The following is a 23,000-nucleotide window of genomic DNA, read 5'->3' on the forward strand; positions in this document are numbered from 1 at the left end:
CTCAAGGGGAGTGCAGAAAATAATACATAAAGCTGCATGCAATCCTGTTAATATCACCCAATCTAGGTACAAGAAGGGTGCTTGTTAAGCATGGTTCCTTTTTTATTACTTCATTAGTGTGATCGTTCCATGAAATATCAAACCCGATTGATCGTGTCATCGTCCGTATGTTGATGGAGAATAAATTATCTACACCAAACCAAGTTTCAGTCCTTTTACTTGGACGCTTTGATTAACGAACGACACCGGGTAGAGAGAATCTGTTCCTGAAAACACGTAAACGAAAGATGCAAATAATAAACTTGTGTTTTCCCATAATGGCGCTTGGCACGGTTATGCGTAATCGCTTTCTCAGATCAATAACATGTACTCTGTCATACATAGGAGTTTAAATATTGGTTTGTATGTGAAGACGATTAACTTAGCGTTAAAATATGGACTAATAAACATTGTCGTTATTATTTTTCAAGCTGCGCTGTGTATGAAAAGGAAACCCTTAAACGACTTAAGAGTCATTGACGAGCTCCTGCAGCGTCGGTCAGCTATATTGCAGATGAAAATTAACATAATATTGCTAATCGATTTTTAACGAAACATTGAACGATTATCGAAGTTTATTATTTTTATTATTATTATTATAGAGTTTTGGCACTTATCAGCAAAAATGCTGGAAAATGTCACTTACCCGGGCTGTCTTTATGCCAAGGGGGCTAGGCTCTGTGGATCTCATTCGTCAGATGACTTACACCCTAATTTTATTGCTTCAGTCGGATCAGTTATGATAATGTAAGAACCGTCGGACAATACTACAGGTTCCAAGATTCACTGCTTTCTGAATGCTGTTCAGTTATCTTCGTAGTTCCAACTCTTCAAATACAGTTGGGAACAGGGAACAATTCCGCCAATTCCTCCGCCAAATCGTGGTACTTCAGTATCTTGGTCGTGAACTTTGACTGAACATTGCGATTTAACGGTACAGCGATATACCCGCTTCATCCTTTTGACGAAAACCACAATGTCAGGGTGATTGGCACGAATGTGGACATCCGTAATGATCTCGCGATCCCAGTACCCATTTTTATGCAACTATTTCCCAGTACCGGGTCTGGCAAGTACTTGTAGTAGGGTACGTACTGGTTCACCAAGTTGTGCTTCAGTGCACGTTGTTGGTGCACAATCTTAGCGACATCTTTGTGACGACCGAGATACGCTACTTCTGCCAACGCTTGGCAACCAGCAACAACACGTTTGATCGTCTCCCCTACTGCATTGCATTTTCTACACCGGTCTTCTACTTCTTCGTGCAATATGTACCTACGGTAGATCTTCGTTGCAATAACCCGATCCTGGATGGCTACCATGAAACCTTCATTCTCTGAGAAGAGTTCACCTCGCACCAGCCACGTATTCGTCGCCACACGCGCTTGTTCCAACTGATAGGGATGCGCCCCATGCAGCTCCTTCAGCTTCCACGATGCGACTTTATCTTCGACAGTTTTTAGGTCGCAATTCAACTGGTAGTCTTCCTGCGCCATATGCAGGGCGCTGCACCTGTGGTCTGCCTCACAAACAGCACGGTAGACTTTTTGACGGTTCTGACTTTCTACGAAGTAGCTCCGCAACTGCTGAATCTGGGAAACACATAGCACTTGGATATCAGTGATGCCTCTTCCTCCTTCATGACGTGGCAAGGTGACTCTCTCGACGGCCGACTTTGGGTGATGCATGCGATGCTAAGTGAACGCCACTCGTACTGCTCGCTCTATCGCCTCCAAGTCTGTTTTGGTCTACTTGATCACCCCAAAGCTGTAGGTCAACAGGGGCACGGCAAACGTGTTTATCACCTTTAACTTGTTGCCGGCCGACAGGAACGACCTCAGAACACGATAGATTCGATACAAGAACTTTTCCTGCAGTTCCTTATTGATCGTTGTATGGCGAATCCATTTCAGTTGCAGGAACCACAGGTACTTTTAGGTTTCGCCTTCAACCATATTCAGAATCTCCTCCTGTTCGTTGATGCGGGAACTGCCAGTATCCACTCTTGACCCCGACGGATATTGACTGTTCGAAATTTATCGACTCCAAACTCCATCCGGATGTCATTACTGAACACCGTTACAAGCTGCAAGAGACGGTGCAGCTTCTCCCCTGTTTCCACAAACAGCTTCAAGTCGTCCATGTAGAAGGTGTGGGTAGCATTTGTGCTTCTTTCTCCACTGTTCAAATGGTAGCCATAGTTGCATTGGTTGAGTGCTCTGCTGAGGGGATTCATCGCAAGGCAGAACCATAGCGGACTAAAGGTACCGCCTTGGAAAATCCCCCTTCTTATGCTGAGAGTTCTGGACCGTAACACCACTGCTCCGTCAGTAACGTGGAGAGATGTGCTCCACATTCCCATTGCGTGCTGCATAAGCCTGATGACTCCACCGTCCACCTTGTACAACTGCAGTACCTTGAGAGCACTTTTTACAGGCTCGAGGGACATGTTATTGGCCTGTACTTGGCTGAATTAGCCGTGTTTTGGTCCTTTGGCAGAAGATAGGCTAACCCTCTGGTAATGAATCTGATAGCTGTTGGGGGTTTTCTAGTACCATATTGAAGCATTCCGCCATCCGCCTATGGATTGAGGTGAACTTTTTATACCAGAAGTTATGCACAAAATCTGGTCCTGGTGCAGCCCAATTCCTGATATACCGGGTAGCCTCTCGAATATCCTGGGCGTATCGCCTTAAATTCTATTCTTTCAAATTAAAGTTTATTGAATGCTATAGATTTTACGAAACCGCAATATTTAACAAGTATTTAGCAGGCCTCCCTTAGCTCAATCGATAAGACGCAGCTTCAAAGCATAACCTTGCTGAAAGCGGAGAGTTTGATTCCAGGTCCGCTCTAGGATTTTTTGTTTCGAAAATGTTTAGACTCTCTTTGGCATAGAGCATCGTAGTACCAGTTAAGAGCAGACGTAAAGTTCCAGTTAGCACGGACTAACCAAAACTTAACGAAAATTTAGTATGGGATATTCATGGCACTACCGTAAGCATAATACTTGAGGTGCAGTTACTGGATCATTTCAAAAAAGTAAATCACTACATTCTTTCAAATTGATGGTAACTTCGGCAATTTCGATTGCCGAATCATTTAATTCGAAACTTATCACAATTCAATGCACTGAGCTCTCTGCTAACATACATTAATTATTGTTTTATTTTATCCTCCCATAGGACCGGTCCCGCAACGCATCGGAGCGACTATCGGCTACAACTACCCTTACCATTGATGTTGCCGATTCGGATGATCAGGATCCGTCCTTTATCTATCGAGGGTGTGTGCTGCTGGACGGTGCCTGTCTCAATCCGGAATACATCGCTTCCGTCCCAGCTGGAACTCTACAAGGCGTCCTTACCGTTACTCCGGAGCGAATACAAGCCATCGACCTGGACACGATCAGTGCGCCTATCCGATACTCATTCCTTAGTGGAATCCCAGGTAATTACGATGACTACTTCGAAATAGATTCCCAAACGGGAGTGTTGAAGCAAACCAAACTGGTGGACTCGTCTGTAACAGCGAAAAAGTACGATATTATCGTGAAAGCAGAAGAGGTTTCAGAAACGAAACGATTTGCAACGGCTAAGCTTACCATTCACGTTAAACCAATAGACGCATACCCTCCTGTTATCGGCATCACATCAACAGAGGGATATGTTGATGAAAATTCTCCAATAGGAACAACCGTAACAGACTCTAAAGGAAACCCGATAAAACTAATCACGACCGATGCAGATGCTGCATCCGAAAACGAACAAGCCGAATACATCTACGAAGTTACGACTCCGTCCTTTGTCGTGTCCAAGAATGGAATTCTTCAGGTTAACGAAGAAGGTTTGGACAGGGATCCACCCAGTCAGGGAAAGTACAGATTTCAAGTGGTAGCCCGTGAAGCAAATGGAAACGCTGCAAGTGCACCAATGAGTTTGACGGTTCACCTGAAAGATGTAAACGACAATGCTCCAAAATTGGCCATGGTACCTCTGGTTAGTTTGACTGCAGGAGATGGTCGACGATTGGTGACTAAGGTGACAGCAACTGACAATGATTCCGGCGAAAATGCTGTTATTACATATTCCATCTTTCATGTTTCAAACAATGGAGCCAACAAATTTGGCATGGATCCAAAGACCGGTGAGATTGAAACTAGAGCGAGATTAAACGCCGGTGAACAATACAGTATTACAGTTCAGGCTTCCGATATTGGAGGTTTATCTTCGCAAGCTATTGTTGAAGTCTCAGTGACTCCGGGACCGAATACAAAGCCCCCAAGGTTCGTGAAACCAGTGTACGACGTACAGGTCAGCGAGGGAGCCGAAATAAACTCTACTGTCATAGTTGTGAAGGCTGAGGATCCAGAGAACGATCCAGTAAAATACGCCATCACCACAGGAAATGATCTACGGCAGTTTTCGATCGGAAAAGAAAGTGGAGTTATCAGCGTCATTCGGAAACTTGACAGGGAAGACTTAACGAGGTACCAACTGATCATCAGAGCTGAAGATAGTGGGGGTCTGGCTAGCAGTGCTACTGTCAACATCAAAGTAACTGACATTAACGATAAAAATCCAGAGTTCGACGAAAGTCTGCTGCCATACGTGTTCACCGTAGACGAAGGAAGAGAGAACGCCGTAATTGGAATTGTTCATGCCACCGACGCAGATGAAGGCATGAATGCTGAAATAACATACACGATTCCATCTGATATACCATTCAAAATCAACTCTCGAACGGGGGAGATTAGAACAAAGTCTCAACTAGATTACGAGAAGCAGACAGAATACAAGTTTGTAGTTACCGCGCAGGATGGCGCGCCAGAACCACGACTGGGAACAGCAAGTGTAACCGTCAAAGTACGAGACATTCCTGATGAGGTTCCTAGGTTTCTGGAGTCAATGATCGAAGTCAAGATCCCGGAAAATGTACCAGATATGGTTGTCACAACTGTACGAGCATTTGATCCCGACACGAAACCAGAAATTACCTATGTATTGAAACGAGGTCCTGGCGATTTATTTAAGATTGATGCAAGGACAGGATTGATCAAAACTATTCGTGGATTAGATTACGAAAAGGATAAGATTCATGAACTAATTATAGGCACGGTAGAAAACAATGGCACCAATCCAGGAGATTACATTAAAATAATGATCGAAGTAGAAGATCGCAACGACATACCTCCTGTTTTTGTATCGATTCCGGAACCAATCAATGTCAACGATGACCTGCCAATTGGTACGATTGTAGGCTCGATGCCAGCCGTGGATGGCGATGGCTCATCGCCTGGCAATGTGGTTCGCTACGAAATGGTTGGCCGAGGAAAGGCCTTAAAATACTTCCAGGTAGATGCAGACTCCGGTATAGTTCGCATTCGTGACGAGCTCAACAAAGAGGATGATACAGAATACTTGGTTGATGTACGTGCTTACGACATGGGAGAACCTCAGTTAAGTTCGGTTGCAACCCTACCAATCTACGTCAGTCACATCCCAGCAAATCCAAATGACTCTGCGGAATCGCGAGTTGATGCCGGAGGAATCGTTAACCTTGAAGTACAAGGTCTTGCCTTCAGTGACGACAGCTACAGTACGAGCGTTCCAGAGTCTACGGGAATCAACGCCACCATTAAGCTTATCCAAATTATTAATTCTAAGAAGGCTACAAAACACAACGGAGGATTCCGATGTGAAATAATCAAAGGAAATAACTTCAATTTGTTCCGGATCAGTATTGAAGATCATGCTTGTGCGTTGGTGTTAAATGGACCACTGGACTACGAAAAAGCATCTAGTCATAACCTAGAGGTTCGCCTGGTATCCAACAAATATTTTGTAAACCAGCATAAAAATTTTGCTCAGCTTAAAGTCATTGTTCAAGATGACAACGACAACATCCCTATGTTCCAATTCCCTGTAAGCTACCAGCAGGGAGTTCGTAACGACACCTATTACACTGTGATCAGTGCTGAAGCCGATATGGATACGCCACTGATTACAGTAAAGGCAGTAGATAAAGACGCAGGTGTTTTCGGACAAATAAAATATAATATTTACGATGAAAAAGTAAACGAAATCCCAAATGACGACTCACCGAGTTCGTTCTTCACTATCGGTGAGGACAACGGAATGTTGAAGACCCAAAAGAGATTTCAAAATGTAAAACAAACTCCACTGGTACTTATCGTAGAAGCTCGGGATAACAACGGTGATCCGTTGGCAGGAGTAGTGCACAAAGCGAAGGCCAGGGTTGTAGTAAATCTGATCTCAGACATCAACCGCATGGCGCTGGTGTTTTCCGATTCCGCTCCCAAGGATGTGAGAAGACATGTGAGAGCATTGGAAGAGTTGCTGCATGAAAAATCTACAGGTCTCATAACCGGAATCGAACGGTTCAGCATTAGAAAGATTCTTAACGAAAATGGAACGGTTGAGGAAATCAATGGAGCAACTGATGTTTGGTAAGTTTTTTTTTTTTTAATGTTTATTCTACGAATAATTACTAAATGAAACTTTAATGTAGGTTCTATGCTGTGGATCCAATGTCAGAGCGAATCTTGGCACGTAATTCTACGTCGGTTATGAGTACTATCTTGACTCCAACCGTTTTGTCGCAAATTAATTTCGAAGCATCCAGCATAGCACGAGCGACAGCTCAGGGCATCTTTGGTCCAGTCGAACCGAAACAACAAATTCAAAAAGTTAAAGCAGCAGTAGTCGTTAATGACGATGTCTTTCCGTATGCTCTCATAGCTGTTGCGGTAGTAATACTTATTCTTGGATCGATTGGAATCGTCTATATTTGTATATCCTGGTCAAAGTAAGTAACTTTTGTTAATCATCTTTAGTAGTCTAGTATATCATCCATCCTATTCCGTAGATATAAAAATTTCAAACAGCGTATGCGCCAATATAATGCCCCTGCTAGCCCTGTACGCTATGATCCCGTTATAATCAACTCCCAAGCCCCTGCAGCAGAAAACCAAACTAGCCTAAAAGAGTACGAAACCCAGGTACTTGCAATGGCTGTCCCTGTAGACGAAGGCGACGACCTTCAGCTAGATTTTAGCGCCAAGAACCATGCCTTCAGTCTGGACAACGTTAGCTACATCACACACAAGGAAAACGGTATGTAACCCCGGTCCTAACCCGAGTGCTTTCTACGTTCTCTAGACGCTACTGTCTCGCTTTCGCTCTAGGTCAACACAGTCCTACGAACTCCGACGCGACGACCGCTGTTGTGGGTACTTTACATCGCAACAATAATAACAACACCAAAAACAATAACAACCTGAACATAAACAATCGACAAAACACCCTCAATCGAACTCTTGAGATGAATCGTAACAACTACCTGAATCCATTAGGTTCTGTCAGCAACGGAATATTACCGGGGACGCTGACCTTAGGGCGGATAAAATCCGAGAGAAACAACTACATCAATGGGTAAGAAAGATAGCTTTGCAATGTTCCATTACAGATATTCGTTATGAAAACTGTCCAATTCCAGCTACGGGGATACCCTCAACAGAAACAACCTGTCGATGGCCCAAAATAATACTTTCAACACGTTGGGCCGAAACCATCGGAACAATAACACCAACAGTAGCAACGTCAATAACATAAACCACCACCATCACAATCACAATCACAATGGTACCGGAAATGGGACGGAGATTGTTACTAATACGCTGGGAAGGAACAATCGCTACACATCGGACGTGCCAATCAGTAATCCCCTTTTCCACATTCGGTAAGTTGATTCTGATGTCGATTGATTAGGTAACCTACGATGTAATTTAAATCTGACCATATTCCTACATAAACTGATTAATATTTGAACAGTTAGCAATTACAATAGTAATAATGAAAAGTAACGTAGCTACCTTATTGAGTTCTCCAAGCAGAATTTTACAAACACTAATGCAGCGTGTAAATTCATAGTATTCTGATAGTTCTTACAGCAATACATATGTATGCAATTTTTATACAATACATATATGCATTTATGCAGCTGGAGACAAGGGGGGGAGGTGGCTGTCAAATACGAACAATCTTCGCCTACCTCGCATAACTGGTTCCAAACGAAAACAAGCCATAAGAAACCTACAGCGTTTGTTTACGTTTGGAACAAGTTTCATACAAGATGATCAGTAGGCTGATTTGACAGCACGTCCCCCCAGGCTGGAGAAGGCTACAGGCTATAGACTTCACTGACGTTTGTGAAATGCACAAGTATTAGTGCAGAACTTGGGGTAAATTATAAGTATTAGTGCAAGAAAACTTTTGAATTTACCCAAAGTTCTGCACTAATACTTGTGCATTTCACAAACGTCAAAGAAGTCTATAGGCTATATATATATTAGTCCTGATCAATGAGGTTAATTCAAAGTGTAAGTGCAAGAAAACCGTGTACATATACTCACACCTATAGTTATGAAAAACCCAAATGAACAATCGTCAGAAAAGTCTATTGGCTCTGGCTATGCATTAATTATTTCACGCAAAATTATTGGCACTAGATTGCGAAACAGAGACCGATGTTAAATAAACGAATCATGAAAAATTAGAAAATACCAAGCAACCTGGTTTATACAAGATGTGAAGATCTAGTCCAGTCTTGGGCGTATCCAGCGAGCCATCCTTCAGCTTGCTCACAATCTCCGTCACTGGCGAGAGACAAACAGACGAGCACTTTTGCAAGCCGTAAACTTGCTGATTCACGGTAACGTCGGCCACCGAATCACCACCAAAACTCACGACGGATACATTATCAGCACTTTCTCCGGCTAATTTGCCAACCGGACCGTGTTCAAACCCGCCCACGGTGTCGAGACTCTCGATAGAACTACACGCGTATAGCGTGATATCCGAATACGGTGAACCGGGAGGCAATGAAAATCACAAGCGAAGAACGTGCGAAAGCAAACTCGTCGTCGTCGAACGGCAAAAACGGAACTCGGTGAGCAATTTTGTGATACGGAGTTTCCATTGAAAATCAACCGGGAATGCACGAATTTACCCACACCTAACTGCGAGAGGCACTTTTGGTACACTTTCAATCAGGGTGTCACAATATCAGCTTCAATCGACGAAATCGATGCGACGAAGAGAGCTGGCTTTCTTTTTCTGTTAAAGTTGAACAGCTTCGTAGCATTCTAGAACCTCAGTCTTTCTCCCAAGCTTCGGTGAAACGGGCGAGCGAAAGAGCGCTCGACTTTGATAGTTTCGTCTTTCATGAAACACATCAACAGAGGTTTCATGACGTATATGACGGAAAATGAAAATATATATTTAAAGCATTTCTCACGGGAAAGCACTTGAAGATTATACGTAATATGTTTAATTTATCTTCCATCCACATATTTATCTAAAAAAAATTGACGAAAACGGAACACAACGCATTTTAAACTAATTCAAAGAGCGGTGATATAATGTTCGTGAAAGGGATTGAAAGCCATAATGAGGTTTCGTTTAACTAGAAAATCGACGTAACATACATTGAAAGCAACGACGAGAAGATCCACAGTCAGCCTTTCCTTCTAAGCGTGCTTCCTTTTCATTTTCGTTTCTTGCTGATAGTCTAGCTAGGCGTTATAAAAATTAAACATTGAACACGTTGCATGAGAGAAACAAAACTCAAGTTCATTTTAGAACTTCGAAAATGTAGAGCCCTGCTTTCGATATCAATTTCGGTCGAAAACACTTAATTTTTTGCAAAAATAGTTGCCAGCGAACCAACATCAACACCGACCGTACCGAGCTCTTTCACGCACCTTACAGCGCGTAAATAAACTGAAATTAAAAATTATCACTCGCGATGCCACAAATTTCTGGTCCGGGAGAAAAAATCAAACAATGATGCTTGCAAACACGACGAATCAAGTTTTCTTTCTCGATTCTAAAACTTCCCGGAAAGCGAGAAAACAACCAATCGCACACGTGTTACCGATTGGGAGGCAGAGTGCCAGCGCTAATCAGGCAAATGCAGCCGAAAACTATGAGAGCAAACTTAAAACACAACCGTATCTGAAGGGGTTCGAAACTGCACCTGGAAGAAGAAGAGCAGTGGAAGAAACATTACGAGAATAAAAAATACGAACCGAGAAGGATTGGAAGATTACGTCACAGAGATTTCGTTGCAGTTCTTCGAAACAAAGACTATTTCAAGACTTTTCCGGGTTATTTCCAAACTAGTTAAAAAAAAACAAAACTCTTCAGACCACGGAAAAGGGAACTTTCAAGTACAAAATAAGTCGACTCTCTTGTTGAATTTCTATTCTGAACCTATGTTCAAATGTGTGCTGGAATTTGACCATTCCCACTCGTTCCCAACCTTTAAACATAGCATGCTTGACATTTAATTTCTCAACAAAATACAGCACGAAGCCGGCTCTTCGAAATGATGCCTAAGACAACGTTGTACATAACATAAAAAGTTAAAGAACAGGAACGAACTCACCAAATAAACGATGGTTCGCCGTGAAGCAAAAACCTGAAAGACTATTCCATCTCCTAATTCTAGTTCAACATTTCACAACATTCCATTGGATCTTCAAAGAATCTCTTGCACAATTCGCCTCTAATCAGAATCCAGTTAGCGAAGTTAGCGATTTTCAGAGTTGGTTGGAAATGCTAACATGAAGCTTTAGTTTGATAATTTATTAGCTAGTGAATGATCTTTAGAAGAGGGTAGGTGAATAGTTCCGTTAGAGTACGGCAGTATGAAAATTGAATAAAAGTTTGAAAATGAGCGAAGGGCCATTAATGCGACAGTTTTTGAAGTCAGACGCACATCTTTTGCCTAACCCGTACACACTTAGATTTTTTCGCCGAGATGGGCACCACCGAGCAGCTCGGCATTTTATTTTGCTGCATCTCAGTTAAAAACTTGCCGAGATCCAGCAAACAAACGGGAATTTTGCCGAGATCTCAGCTAACAAACATATTTTTTGCTGAATTTCCAGCAAAATAAAATACCGAGCTGCTCGGTGGTGCCCATCTCGGCAAAAAAATCTAAGTGTGTACGATGTACGCGGAGACTTGAGACGTGGGGCTTTAGGTAGTGATGAAACGTCGCTAGAACTATTCCACAGCCGCAGTCAGTTATGAGCAGAAGGAGGACGCACATCTTTTGCCTGTATACTTGAAGACATACTTCAAGTCTCCGCGTACATCGTACGGGTTAGGCAAAAGATGTGCGTCTGACTTCAAAAACTGTCGCATTAATGGCCCTTCGCTCATTTTCAAACTTCTATTCAATTTTCATACTGCCGTACTCTAACGGAACTATCCACCGACCCTCTTCTAAGGATCATTCACTAGCTAATAAATTATCACACTAAAGCTTCATGTTAGCATTTCCAACCAACTCTGAAAATCGCTAACTTCGCATATGAAGTAACATAAAAACACTTTGGACCTTTTTATGTTTGAAAGCTGACTTTTGAATTTCACTGTTTAGACTTATAAATTCTGTTTCATAGATAAAACTTATAATTTCCATAATAAATGATGTGGTGAAAAATTATAAATGATTCTTATGGAATTCTTTTATTTGCCTCAGTTATGCAAAACCGTTTACTTTTTTCTTAAAAAAGCCAACTAGAATTTGTGTCAGTTTAATTTTACGAAGGTTTTGCTCAGTAGTCAAACCCCTAAGCTCGATCGATCGTTATTAATTAACTTATCCTCTCTTTTAGGCAAAACGGAGATCTGCAGTCTCAGCCCCAGCTCAACCATACAAGTCCCACCAACGAGAATGTAACCTTCGGTAAAAGAGACTATAACCAACTTCCATTCTCCTACCTTAACGATCTGGATCGATCGGATGCAGAAACGACTACTGAACTATAGGTTTTAATAAAATTTAAAATTATCAACACTCCAACGACCACCGAAGAAATTCGTTTTCTCACCAAAACGGCTAACCAAGTCAATGGTCTGCGGAGAAGAAAGAATGGTGAGAACAAAATTTACAATAAAAGTTCAAATTTGTGAGAAGCCATCCTGGAACGAATGTGTAGATCAACTGCCTTTTGAGTTAGTGTATAGATATTTTAACCGTTGTTTTATTTTTGTTATGTCGTAAGATTTTACCTCTAGATAGCTGCAATATTTTTATTTGTTTTCAATCTTTTTTTTTTTTACATTTATGTAAACCTATGTGGCATTTTTCTATATAAATATCTACACGATTCTTAACAATCTAGTTTTATATACATAACACTATCCCTTTCTTATCACTGAGTCGATTAACTGTGACATTCATATTTATAAAGAAACCCGAACGAATGAAATATTATAAAAAGTCTGCTTCTTTGTAAATAGTAAGGATATTGCGCTTAAATAGTAGTACCGAACTATTTATGTTGGTACACACTTCATCCATAATGTACATATTGAGTCATTCGATTAGCTGATAAGATAGGATCGAAAATCAACAAGAGGTTTAATTAAATAATTAATATGAGCTATGGAAAATCGTTCACCGTCCCAATGCAATGTTTGCAGTGCGATTCTTCCAGGAACTGAAGCTGTTTATGGTAGAAAAATTGTAGATTTTTAATTATTTTACTTACGGCTACAGTATTGTTGGTTAGGGATAGAAACTATCCTTTACAATTTTTAAATAAGTGTAAAAAGAGACGCATACACGCTCTGGAGAAAGAGGAAAAATAGAGAAGAAATATTACTCAGTATATTGTAAAACCAACCTGATTGAGACGAAATAAATGGAGAGAGAGAGATTATCAAATAGAGCTGTTTTACTTTCGTTCAAGTTATGATATATTTTGGCCCACAATCATATGTTGGCCCACCTGGCTATATTTTGCACATTTTACCACGTTTAAAATATAAAACTTTAGAATGTTGTGAAAGTTACATGATTTTTTTTACAATACCTAGCTCATTCCGTTTTTGTTTTCAGTAGAAGCTTCCATTTCGTGGTAGTAAATTGAAAAAAAAACTCACGCATTTTCACACTCGTGCTGAATTGGTCCACAATCAATAGAAGACTGCATAATTGAACCCAACTTAACTTAACTTAAAATGTATATATTTTGAACATGTGAATGTGAATGTTGCGTCAATTAAATCCCACTGCATCCGTTTTTTAGCTCGAAGAAGCGATAAAATGTGTTAAAATAGTGATCTGAGGCATGACAAAAATATGTTCGCCATTATCTGGAGAAAACATATTTTCACCATACCTGCTATAACCAATTCTGACAGCGCTTTATCATTCGTCTAAAGACTGGAACGCGCAAAAATTGGTCGACAAAAAAATCGTTTCTTTCAGTCAAAATTCAATTTTTGGATGGGTTTTAATGCTGCTTGAACCTCTAAAGTCTATCACCCCTATTCTGTATTTCGTTTCGAACGAAATTCTCATACAAAAAAATATTTTTTTGTATGAGAATTTCGTTCGAAACGAAATACAGAATAGGGGTGTATGTCAGGTAACCAAGAGCAAATCGAAGATCGATGATGGGCAATGCTGAACCGAAGAAAGAAATATTTTATCAGAATATTGGATGGACCAGCCGGATTATGTGTTTGATTGCAACTTCATTTTGGAAATCGACCTTGAAGCACCCGAAAATGAGACAGGTTACGGAAAATCAAGTCAGTTCGCGAACCGACAAAACCAGGAGATGATGTACTGGAGCCAAAGAATGATTCTAAATTGCACCGCAGATTGCTTTCAGAATTCTTTGAATCACCAGAAACGCAGCATCACACACAAAAGATAAAAGTCCACCTGTTCTCACTTCGCGTCGTAGATTGCTACCACAAAGCTGTTGAGGAAGAGAAGAAAAGAGAAGCTGAAGAAAAGCAAAAGAAGGCTGAAGAGCGAAAGAAAAAACAAGCACAAAAATCGGAGGACAACACAACAGAAGGCTTAATAACGAGATGAGAGCCAACAAGCAATGAAATCAAATACACTGGAGTCGCTTTTAACGCGGGTGATTCGTCCCGCGTAAAAAAAAACCGTGTAAATTCCGAAATCCGCGTAGAAAAAAACCGCGTAAAAAAGATCGTGTAAAAAAAAACCGCGTAAAAAGCGTACATAGGTACATAGGATGTGCAAACAAAAATACTATCCCATCTGGCGGATGAAAGCAAAAGCTTCTAAGAAAATTCTATTACAGCGAACCACATTATTTTAATTGATTTCTTCGTCAGTTAGTCGTCTGTCACTTCGTTTGTGATGAAACTCCTCATTTGCTTATTTAATTCACACTTCTAAATTAACATTGTCGAGATAATTGTGTTTGGATATGCGGAGCAAACTTGACAAAGGTAAAAAGTTTGCCTAGACTTTGAAAAAAAAAAAAACGGTGAGTTTCATTTGTGTCGGAATACTTAAAACGAGGTAAACATAAATAAGAGACAAAGTGAGTAGGAGTTACTCACTTTACTAAATCAACACTGATAATAGACGAGGCTCGGTAGCTCAGTGGTTACCGTTTCTGCTTACTGAGCCGAAGGTCGGGAGTTCAATCCCAGGCCTGTCCCCTTCCTTGCAATTTTTCACTTTGCCTTATTCTATACCCACTAGATTTTAATGAAAACAAATTCTTCTTTAACACCGATCGCATCACTTACCACAGTGTGGGTCCTGATCTAAAAATATAAATTGAATGAGTGCGCACGCGGGTGTGTGTGTGTATGTGTGTTTGTGTATAATCGCTCTACCAAAAACGATCCCTGTGTGTGCGTGTGCAACCTTTCCCCCACATCCAACATCCCAGTGATTTCTCGTGGAAGCGCAGAGGACTTCTCGGTTTCCTTCACAGCGAGTACCACGTCAACACATTCCTTCGTTTTTCGTTCCCTAGTTGACCTGCATTCGGACACGGCCGGCGCTGGTATTGCTAAATATTAGATCTCCAGTTCTTACACATTGAGGATGAATAAAATTTAATACTGGAAAGATTATTTCGATTTTAATCATGCATGACTACTGCCGAAGTAATCATGGCTCGAACTCAATAAGTTGAAGCGGGAATATGCATACTTTTTAAGGTTTTTTTATTTAATTTATCTTTGAGTGAATGTTCCACAGTTTTTGACATTTTGATCGAAATTAAGAAATTGAATAGAAGCTACTCACTTTAGAGGAAACTGAGCAAGCGTGCATGCTATTTTTAGTGACCCGAAAATGTTGTCATCCTTAAGAACCAGGTGGCACCACATACATTTTTTTTTTTGGCTAGGATTTTGGTGCCCGAGTGGGTGTCTCAGATGATGCACACGCTATTTCAAAACTTCCCAAATTTGGGTAGAATCCACCTAGATCGGTCAAATCTGAACCTACCCAAAATGAGTAAACTATGTTGGGAGTGACAAGTTGACAAATGAACACAGTCGATCGGATTCACGTCGATATAGTCCATTTGTCAACTTGTCACTGCCAACACAGTTTATCCATTTTTGGGTTGTTCAGTTTTGACCGATCTGGGTGGATTGTACTCAAATTTGGAACTTTTGAAATACCATGCTCGCATTTTGAGGAAATTTTGGGTTTGGGTTCTATTATTAATGCAGATTACGAATATGCATTAACCTCAATACCCTTAAAGAACCCAATTCTATCTAATTTTCTTTCATTACAAGACTGCCCTAATAAAAATTGTATGGTTAATTTGCTTAACGACGTGTTCTGGGTATCATCCAAACCATTTATGGAATAGTTCAATGATTTGGGTTATCGTTCGTTTATGGTTATTTTTTATTAGGGTGATGAGTTGAAAAGTTTTTGTATGAAAATCATTCACACAGTGTTCTGTTTTGATTGTTGTATGTATGATTATTTATAATGCTAATTTTTAATTATATTCATACATTTTGCCTTGATTCTATCAAAAGATGAATTGAATGACGATCTTCTTAAAATCATCTGATAATAAGCATGGGGCTTGGGTGAGGCAAAAATCGTTCAGTAAACGGCGGGTGTTTACGTTCAGTGTAGGAATGTATCCGAACAGGCATGAAGCAACTATTAGGTTTTGCACCGTCGGGGTTAACCTCAATCTGATGACAGTTCAGTGGTACTGTTTACGTGGACTTAGTCGATTTTTTCTTGGGTGGATTTTCTCGATATTTTTTTAGACTGCAGTGAGATGTAAACAGCATTTCTGCAATGTTCACGAGCAACATCCTTGCAACGCGCTGTTCCTCGACAATTTTCAAGTTAAAATTCGGATATTTTAAAATATATTTTTTTCGAAAAAACGACTAAGTGCTTGTAAACAGTACCACTGAACTGTCAAAAAGGTTCAGCCTATTAACACTGAGTTCATTTGTGACGTCACACTGCAGTACCTAATTAGGTTTTCGAAAAAACAAATTCAAAGATTTCCGAATTTTAACATGAAAATTCAGGCATAACATTTGATAACGACACAAAAGCATTTGTAAACAAACTTTCTAAGACCCTTCACACGCGAACCAAAGTACGCCCACGCAAACCAACAACGTTATCGGATAGGGGCAACTATCATCTTTCCGAAAGTGGTATTGGTTTGCGTGGGCGTACTTTAGTTCGCGTGTAAAGGGCCTTAGAAAGCTTGTTTACAAATGTTTTTGTGCCGTTATCAAATGTTATGCCTGAATTGTCGAGGAACAGCGCGGTGAAAGGATGTTGCTCGTGGACAATGCAGACGTGTGGTTTACATCTCACTGCAATCTGAAAAATTATCGAGAAAATCTACCCAAGAAAAAAACGACTAAGTCCACGTAAACAGTACCATCAGATTAGGCTGTGAACCATTTGCCGAGTTAAATGGTTAAAAGTGACATTTCGAAAGTTATTTTCTATGTTCGAAAATCCCTGTGCTGTCGCTCGACCGGTTTTCGAGCCACGGTTGTCAAAATTTAACTTCTTGTCTGTCAGAAATAACCATGCTCAGATAGCAGGGTTAATCGATAACTTTCCATCTGTCAAATTTTAACCAAAAGTTAAAATAATCCACCAAATGGTTCAGAGCCTTAGTGCTTGTAAATAGTACCACTGAACTTTCAAAAAGGTTCAGCCGATTAACACCCTACCTATCGACCCATCAACTCATGAACCGGGGACCAACGGCTTTACTTCCCATCCGAATGAAGGCGTGATCAGAGATGTTATGCCTCAGAACATCCCGGCGGCGCCGACTGGGATTGAACCCAGGCTTGCTGGGGTGAGAGGTAATCACGCTTACCACTACACCACCGGCGCCGTTACTGCAGTACCTAATATTGATTTCGTTCCAACTGCTGATTCTAGCCCCGGGAAAAGCATCACCAATCAACCCACCTATACGACAAGCAGGTGGAAAAGGAATTCAGATCATTTTTTCCACTCAGTCCAAGTTGTACTCGTCGCTGCTGCTGCTGCTGCTACTAAAACGAACAAAATGTAAAAAATTTCTCAGTGCTAGAAGCAAGGTTTGAACCTCCATACCGCAAAGCTGGTTTATCCACCACTGATGGAGCGACATCTGACGGAATTGATAGTGGAAGCTATTACTCAATAATTGTAAATCGCGATTAGATAACAACTGTCGTCGGTTCGGTTCGTCTCGTCTCGTTTCGCGAAAAGCGTTTTATTTTGATCATTGTTGGTATCCGATTACGGTATCTTTGTTTTGATCCGCACTTGGTGACGATAAGAACGCCTGCAGCACGAGATTTTTAGTAGATTCAGCTGGTTCGAAATGAGCGGAGCACGAGACTTATCAAAGTTAAATGTTGGTTTTATAGGTGGTGGAAACATGGCATATGCCATTGCGGCAGGATTGTTCAAAACGGGTGTGTTGGGCTCTAAGCTGATAAATGTAATTGCTGATAACATAATTTGTGCGTGATTCTAGGTGTTCTCAAGCCAAGCCAAGTTATTGTGTCTGCAACTAATCTGAAGAACCTGAAAACGCGGTGGAGTCCTTTGGGCGTTAACAGGGTCACCACAAGCAATGCACAAGTTTTGCTCGAAGCCGAAATCATTTTTCTCAGTGTGAAGCCACACATCCTCCCGGTTTGCCGTCAATCAATCTTAGATGAAGCGGATTCGCTGGAAAACCTTGCGGCGCATTGTGGAGAGAAGGTTATGGTTTCCATTCTGGCAGGAGTTACCCTGGAAAAGTTGAAAGACACATTTTCCTTTTTGAATATCCAACATGTGCGTACGATGCCCAATACCCCAATGCAAGTAGGAGCTGGATGTACCATATACTGCGGGGGATTTGACAACAACTGTCCAGGGGTAAATAGCTACAATCAATGCATTTGAGTTCTTCTGACCATTTTTGTTTTGTAGGTGGTATTGAGCTACTATGAAGACATTAAATTTATGCTGAATCAGCTAGGGCAAGCGTATGAAGTTCAAGAGGCTCAAATTAACGGAATTACCGGTCTGACCGGTTGTGGTCCTGCTTATGTTTATGAGATTATCGAAGCCTTAGCCGACGGTGGCGTAAAGCAGGGTATTGCTCGTGAAATGGCTATCAAAATGGCAGCCCAAACTGTGTTGGGAGCTGCAAAAACTGTGCTGGAAACTGGAAAGCATCCAGCCGTGCTGAAAGATGAAGTTTGTTCTCCGGGAGGCGCCACCATCTACGGCGTTCATGAGCTCGAAAAAGGAGCAATGAGAGCAACGTTGATGAATGCGGTTGAAAAGTCTGCTGCTCGGGCAAAGGAGTTGCAGTGAAGTATTGAAGCATAAATCTTGTTTAGACATGTTTTCGTTATTTGTACTATTCACTGTTCAACGTTGATGATATTCATAAAACAATAATATAATATTCATCGGCGTATGAAAGTTAAGCCCGATTTGTTCGCTCAATGAGAAAGCCTTAAGGGAAAGTGGGACAAGATGGCAACCCTAACGAAACTCGAATAAAATTCCACAATAAATTTAAATTCCCAGGAAATAATTATTCATGCATTAAAGTTTATGAGAGATTTTGACCCCCGACAAATAAGATTGCTTAAGCGTATTTTGTAGTTTATTGTAAATGTATCAGTTTATTTCTTTATTTTTGCATTCAAATATACACTAAAACTAAAGCAACACTAAACCATATCTTTCTTGCTAACATACTCCACACATCTGGATGGATCGGTAGGGAAATAGTCCTGCATTTTTGTCATCAATCGTTTCAATCCTTGGATGTACTTTCGCTGGGTTTCGTCGTTCATCACATGGGCAACGTTTTTCGAGAAGATCTTCTCACGACCGGTACGAGCATGGATACCAACCATAGTGACACCGATTGGCCATGGAGCATTACCGATAGCCATCGTAAGGTACGCATCGCTGGCGTGAATGTAATCCCTCTTTAGTAGACTTTTGGTAATATCCGTCAAGCTGTCCAAAATATCTTCTGGAATACTTTTGTTGCGTAATTTTCTTAGCAATGGTTTTAAGTAAAGTCGAGTCTGCTCGAACGTAGCTCTAGCTATTTTCCACTTTGTCGCTGTACGTTCCGCCGTTGTTCCAGAGTTCAGCTGATCATTCCACATTTTAAGCATGAATTGGATCAAGGTTGTAATAACGTGCATATCATGTTCTTTGCCACTTCTTCCCAGACGAACGGCCATTTCCTGTATCGATTCATAGGTTACCGAATCATCTATGGCATAATCTTCATTCGAGCTCTTTCCTTTGCTTAGGCCAGTACCACTGGAAGTTAAAATTTCATTTAAATATTCCTCGTCTACTTGCTCCATTGCTTCTTGGAAATCATTTCGAAAACCACGATTAACCTCCGGTGCCGAAATCTCCAGCTGGCGCAACCGAGAGCATGAATCCGCTTCACTTTCTCCAAAGAGTAAAATTGGTTCTCCTCGTTCACGCAACTTTCTTATCACTTCCGTGCGAGGCAGGTTCCGGAAATCGAATTTAGAATCTTTTGTCGGGGATTTATCACCATCGGCGCAATTGGCTTCTGATTCTCCGCTACCGCTTGCCAGTTGGTTATATTTCTCTTTGTATTCTTCCTGTTCCTGGGCCAGCAATTCCCCTCGTTTAAAATATTTTTTCTTTTCATCCTGAAGAATAGCGAACAGCTTAACTAATTTCTAGGATCTACCGAAGACAACATGTCAAGAGGACTGGCAACTCATACATTGGCTATGACACAGGCACAATTGCGTCACCTACTGCTTAAGTGTAAATGCTCTGGCCGAATTTATAGCAATTATTATTTCAATTCCAGAAGACTTAGTGTATGTGTATTTGCTATTTTGCTTTGCTATTGACGCATTGATTCTGGCTAAGTTACCAGTCTTTTTGATACCTATGTTGCCTTTGAGTCTGTTTAGCATCTATAAGTTCAAGGTTGATACTTACCACAAGCTTTTTGTCCTCCAAAAGCTTCCGTTTGCGTGCTATCTCTGCTTTCAGTACATCCATCGTATTTCCAGAATAGTTTTACGAAATTATATAGAATATTTCCAATATTTTAAAACTCGTGAAATTTAACAATCAATAACAAAGGTTTATCTGCAGTTTCTTTTTGACAGATAAATCTTTGTAAACAAGCTCCAACACGGTAGTTCGAGGTTCCTCAAAACTGAGTCCCAACTACACATTTTTTACCCTAACTCACGGTATGAAAAAAGTACTCAACGCATTAGTAAAAAATAAAACTGTTTGCCTGTGCACACGGCGAATGAGAACGACCCAAATTTGAGTTTAGTTCAATCATAATCGCCAAAAGTGCAGGAACTCAGCGATGAGTAAAATTTATCTCATGGTTTCCTGTGGAAAACCTAAAAAATCTGCTGGAAAATGAGGAAATTGACGAATATTTTAATCAGTCTCGGAGAAGTACCAATAGACTGAGTGGATCCAATCTTTACTTTTCTCAAATTAGGGAATTTTTCCCTGGAAAAACCTGGAAAAACCTGGCCGTGCATGCACGTTTATTTTAACCATTTTTGATTATATATGAATATACTTTGGAATATACACAGCAAATAAAATTGTAACATCGATCAACGTAATTCAAGCTGATGTACGAAATATTGATGGAATAGCAAAAAGCAGATACAATATTACATCCGTGGATGTAAATTAGTTCACGATTTTTGTGTACATCGTGCAATGTAATATCACGCAATCGATGGAATGACCTGGTTGCAGCAGTTTGGATGTAATATTCAACAACTTTTTTTGCTGTGTACTCAATAATAAATAACAGATCTGATGAGTTTTTTTTCGGTTTACCAATAAACATAAAATAAATCACAAAAATCTAAAAACATGAGTAAGCGTTAAGGAAACAAACATAGCGTAGGATTCCGTCAATTTGATACACCGCGCGGCCGGCGCCGGTGGTGTAGTGGTAAGCGTGACTGCTTTCATTAACCCCAATGGGTCTGGGTTCAATCCCAGCCGAGGTCGGTGGGATTTTTCTGAGGCATAAAAATCTCTGGTCACGTCTTTCTTCGGAAGGGAAGTAAAGCCGTTGGTCCCGGCCCATGTGTGTTGAATGGGTGCGATATCCTACGCAGGTGTGGAAGCTGCCTTCCTGCACATTCGATTGCCGTCGATGGATGACAATCGATGTCCGTCGGTGATTGGCACTAGATTGCGGAACAGAGGCCGACGTTAAATAAAGGAAAGAAGAAGAAGATACACCGCGCGGCATTTCAATTTTTCTCAAACGCGCATTTGCATAAAATTCTCCGCGGCCTTTGGTTTGTGAAAGGAACGGCCGCGTCGAGTGAAATGTCGCAATGTTATCTTCAATAAGGATTGAGTAAACCTGACGCTGAAAGCGCGGCGCGCACTTGCCTAAAGCAAAACGCCGCGTGTTATTTTGTGCAAACAACTTATTGCGCATTTCACACCAAACTGGACTAAAAAGCGCGTTTTCACTTATTAAAAAGTGTGATTAAAGTGCGAGCTTCCGTCTAATCGTCTTAGTGTCTTGGGTGCACTTATTTCTTAAGATGAAGCAATAAGTGCTCCGAAGACACCAAACCGATTTGAAAATTTAAATTTAAATTTGTTCTTATTAGAATACGGCACCCTAACACAAAATGTTTCGTTGTATCATTGATGTAAGTACTGCACTAGTAGGATGCAATGCATATTTCAATACATTTTACGTTTCACATCAGCTAAAAAAACAAAGGAAGTTTGTGTAGCAACCAAGCAAACAAACTAATGCTAAATATTTTTGAAGTATTTTTAAGTATTTGAAAATATTTATAGGTATCTTTGATATCAGTATGAAATACCAAGAGAAATACAAAGTTTAGAGTGGGATGCCCCTAGGCGTGCCCCTTGGTTTATACTCTAAACATATGAATTATTCAAAGTTAATTGAAAGCATGTTTAAAACTAAAATATTTATGAAGTAATGAAATTGGGTTGTTAGCGGAATGCTTTAATAAAACAGCAAAAAAGGTTATCTTCCATTTAATTCCACTTAATTAATTTTGGTATCCATGACAGATACGTATTTCGACTACAATGTGCAGTCTTCATCAGTGTCATTCCCACTAAAGAACTTATCAAAATCTAACCCCCTTAAGTACTCATCCCCTAGGTATAAAAGTCAAGATCACAGGTATATAAATGAAACTACAATGTGTTGAATCGGAACCTACCTAACTAATTAAAACCAAAGATTTAAGTAAGCTAAAGGAGAAAAATCTATTCAACTCTCTAATAAGGAAAATCCCAAAGGCTTGGTAGCCATCATAATGAAGTAATGAAATTGGGTTGTTAGCGGAATGCTTTAATAAAACAGCAAAAAAGGTTATCTTCCATTTAATTCCACTTAATTAATTTTGGTATCCATGACAGATACGTATTTCGACTACAATGTGCAGTCTTCATCAGTGTCATTCCCACTAAAGAACTTATCAAAATCTAACCCCCTTAAGTACTCATCCCCTAGGTATAAAAGTCAAGATCACAGGTATATAAATGAAACTACAATGTGTTGAATC

General features: G+C 40.5%; 3 protein-coding genes and 1 pseudogene across 3 annotated transcripts; 2 read left to right on the forward strand and 2 right to left on the reverse strand.

The window, feature by feature from the left end:
- Window positions 1–772: 772 nt before the first annotated feature.
- LOC135715646 (uncharacterized) lies at window positions 773–2,488 on the reverse strand (annotated as a pseudogene).
- A 72-nt stretch (window positions 2,489–2,560) lies between these two features.
- On the forward strand, window positions 2,561–12,396 carry LOC135715647 (cadherin-99C-like). The gene is made up of 7 exons (XM_065238818.1): window positions 2,561–2,575; window positions 3,225–6,508; window positions 6,571–6,867; window positions 6,928–7,175; window positions 7,247–7,493; window positions 7,558–7,800; window positions 11,750–12,396. Exons 1-7 carry the CDS (start codon window positions 2,561–2,563, stop codon window positions 11,901–11,903), a joined length of 4,488 nt encoding a protein of 1,495 aa, XP_065094890.1. The 3' UTR covers window positions 11,904–12,396.
- A 5,236-nt stretch (window positions 12,397–17,632) lies between these two features.
- On the forward strand, window positions 17,633–18,774 carry LOC135715648 (uncharacterized). Its single transcript, XM_065238819.1, has 3 exons — window positions 17,633–17,846; window positions 17,909–18,297; window positions 18,352–18,774. Exons 1-3 carry the CDS (start codon window positions 17,753–17,755, stop codon window positions 18,739–18,741), a joined length of 873 nt encoding a protein of 290 aa, XP_065094891.1. The 5' UTR covers window positions 17,633–17,752; the 3' UTR covers window positions 18,742–18,774.
- A 311-nt stretch (window positions 18,775–19,085) lies between these two features.
- On the reverse strand, window positions 19,086–20,510 carry LOC135715649 (pre-mRNA-splicing factor 18-like). Its single transcript, XM_065238820.1, has 2 exons — window positions 20,386–20,510; window positions 19,086–20,084 (listed from the first exon to the last, which is right to left on the reverse strand). Exons 1-2 carry the CDS (start codon window positions 20,446–20,448, stop codon window positions 19,107–19,109), a joined length of 1,041 nt encoding a protein of 346 aa, XP_065094892.1. The 5' UTR covers window positions 20,449–20,510; the 3' UTR covers window positions 19,086–19,106.
- Window positions 20,511–23,000: the final 2,490 nt, after the last annotated feature.

Source organism: Ochlerotatus camptorhynchus, unplaced genomic scaffold (genome assembly GCF_037179485.1).
Source record: "Ochlerotatus camptorhynchus isolate MF236.1 unplaced genomic scaffold, CSIRO-AGI_Acam_v1.1 ptg000977l, whole genome shotgun sequence".
Classification (NCBI taxonomy): domain Eukaryota; kingdom Metazoa; phylum Arthropoda; class Insecta; order Diptera; family Culicidae; genus Ochlerotatus; species Ochlerotatus camptorhynchus.

Bases quoted from the DNA above. Each gene is read 5' to 3' on its own strand.
- LOC135715648 (XM_065238819.1), top strand. From the start codon at position 17,753: ATGAGCGGAGCACGAGACTTATCAAAGTTAAATGTTGGTTTTATAGGT. The intron at 17,847-17,908 runs GTGTGTTGGGCT...GCGTGATTCTAG, and splicing joins GGCAGGATTGTTCAAAACGG to GTGTTCTCAAGCCAAGCCAA. The intron at 18,298-18,351 runs GTAAATAGCTAC...TTTGTTTTGTAG, and splicing joins TTGACAACAACTGTCCAGGG to GTGGTATTGAGCTACTATGA.
- LOC135715647 (XM_065238818.1), top strand. The intron at 6,868-6,927 runs GTAAGTAACTTT...CCTATTCCGTAG, and splicing joins ATTTGTATATCCTGGTCAAA to ATATAAAAATTTCAAACAGC. The intron at 7,176-7,246 runs GTATGTAACCCC...CTTTCGCTCTAG, and splicing joins CATCACACACAAGGAAAACG to GTCAACACAGTCCTACGAAC.
- LOC135715649 (XM_065238820.1), bottom strand. From the start codon at position 20,448: ATGGATGTACTGAAAGCAGAGATAGCACGCAAACGGAAGCTTTTGGAG. The intron at 20,085-20,385 runs GTAAGTATCAAC...GCTATTCTTCAG, and splicing joins TGGAGGACAAAAAGCTTGTG to GATGAAAAGAAAAAATATTT.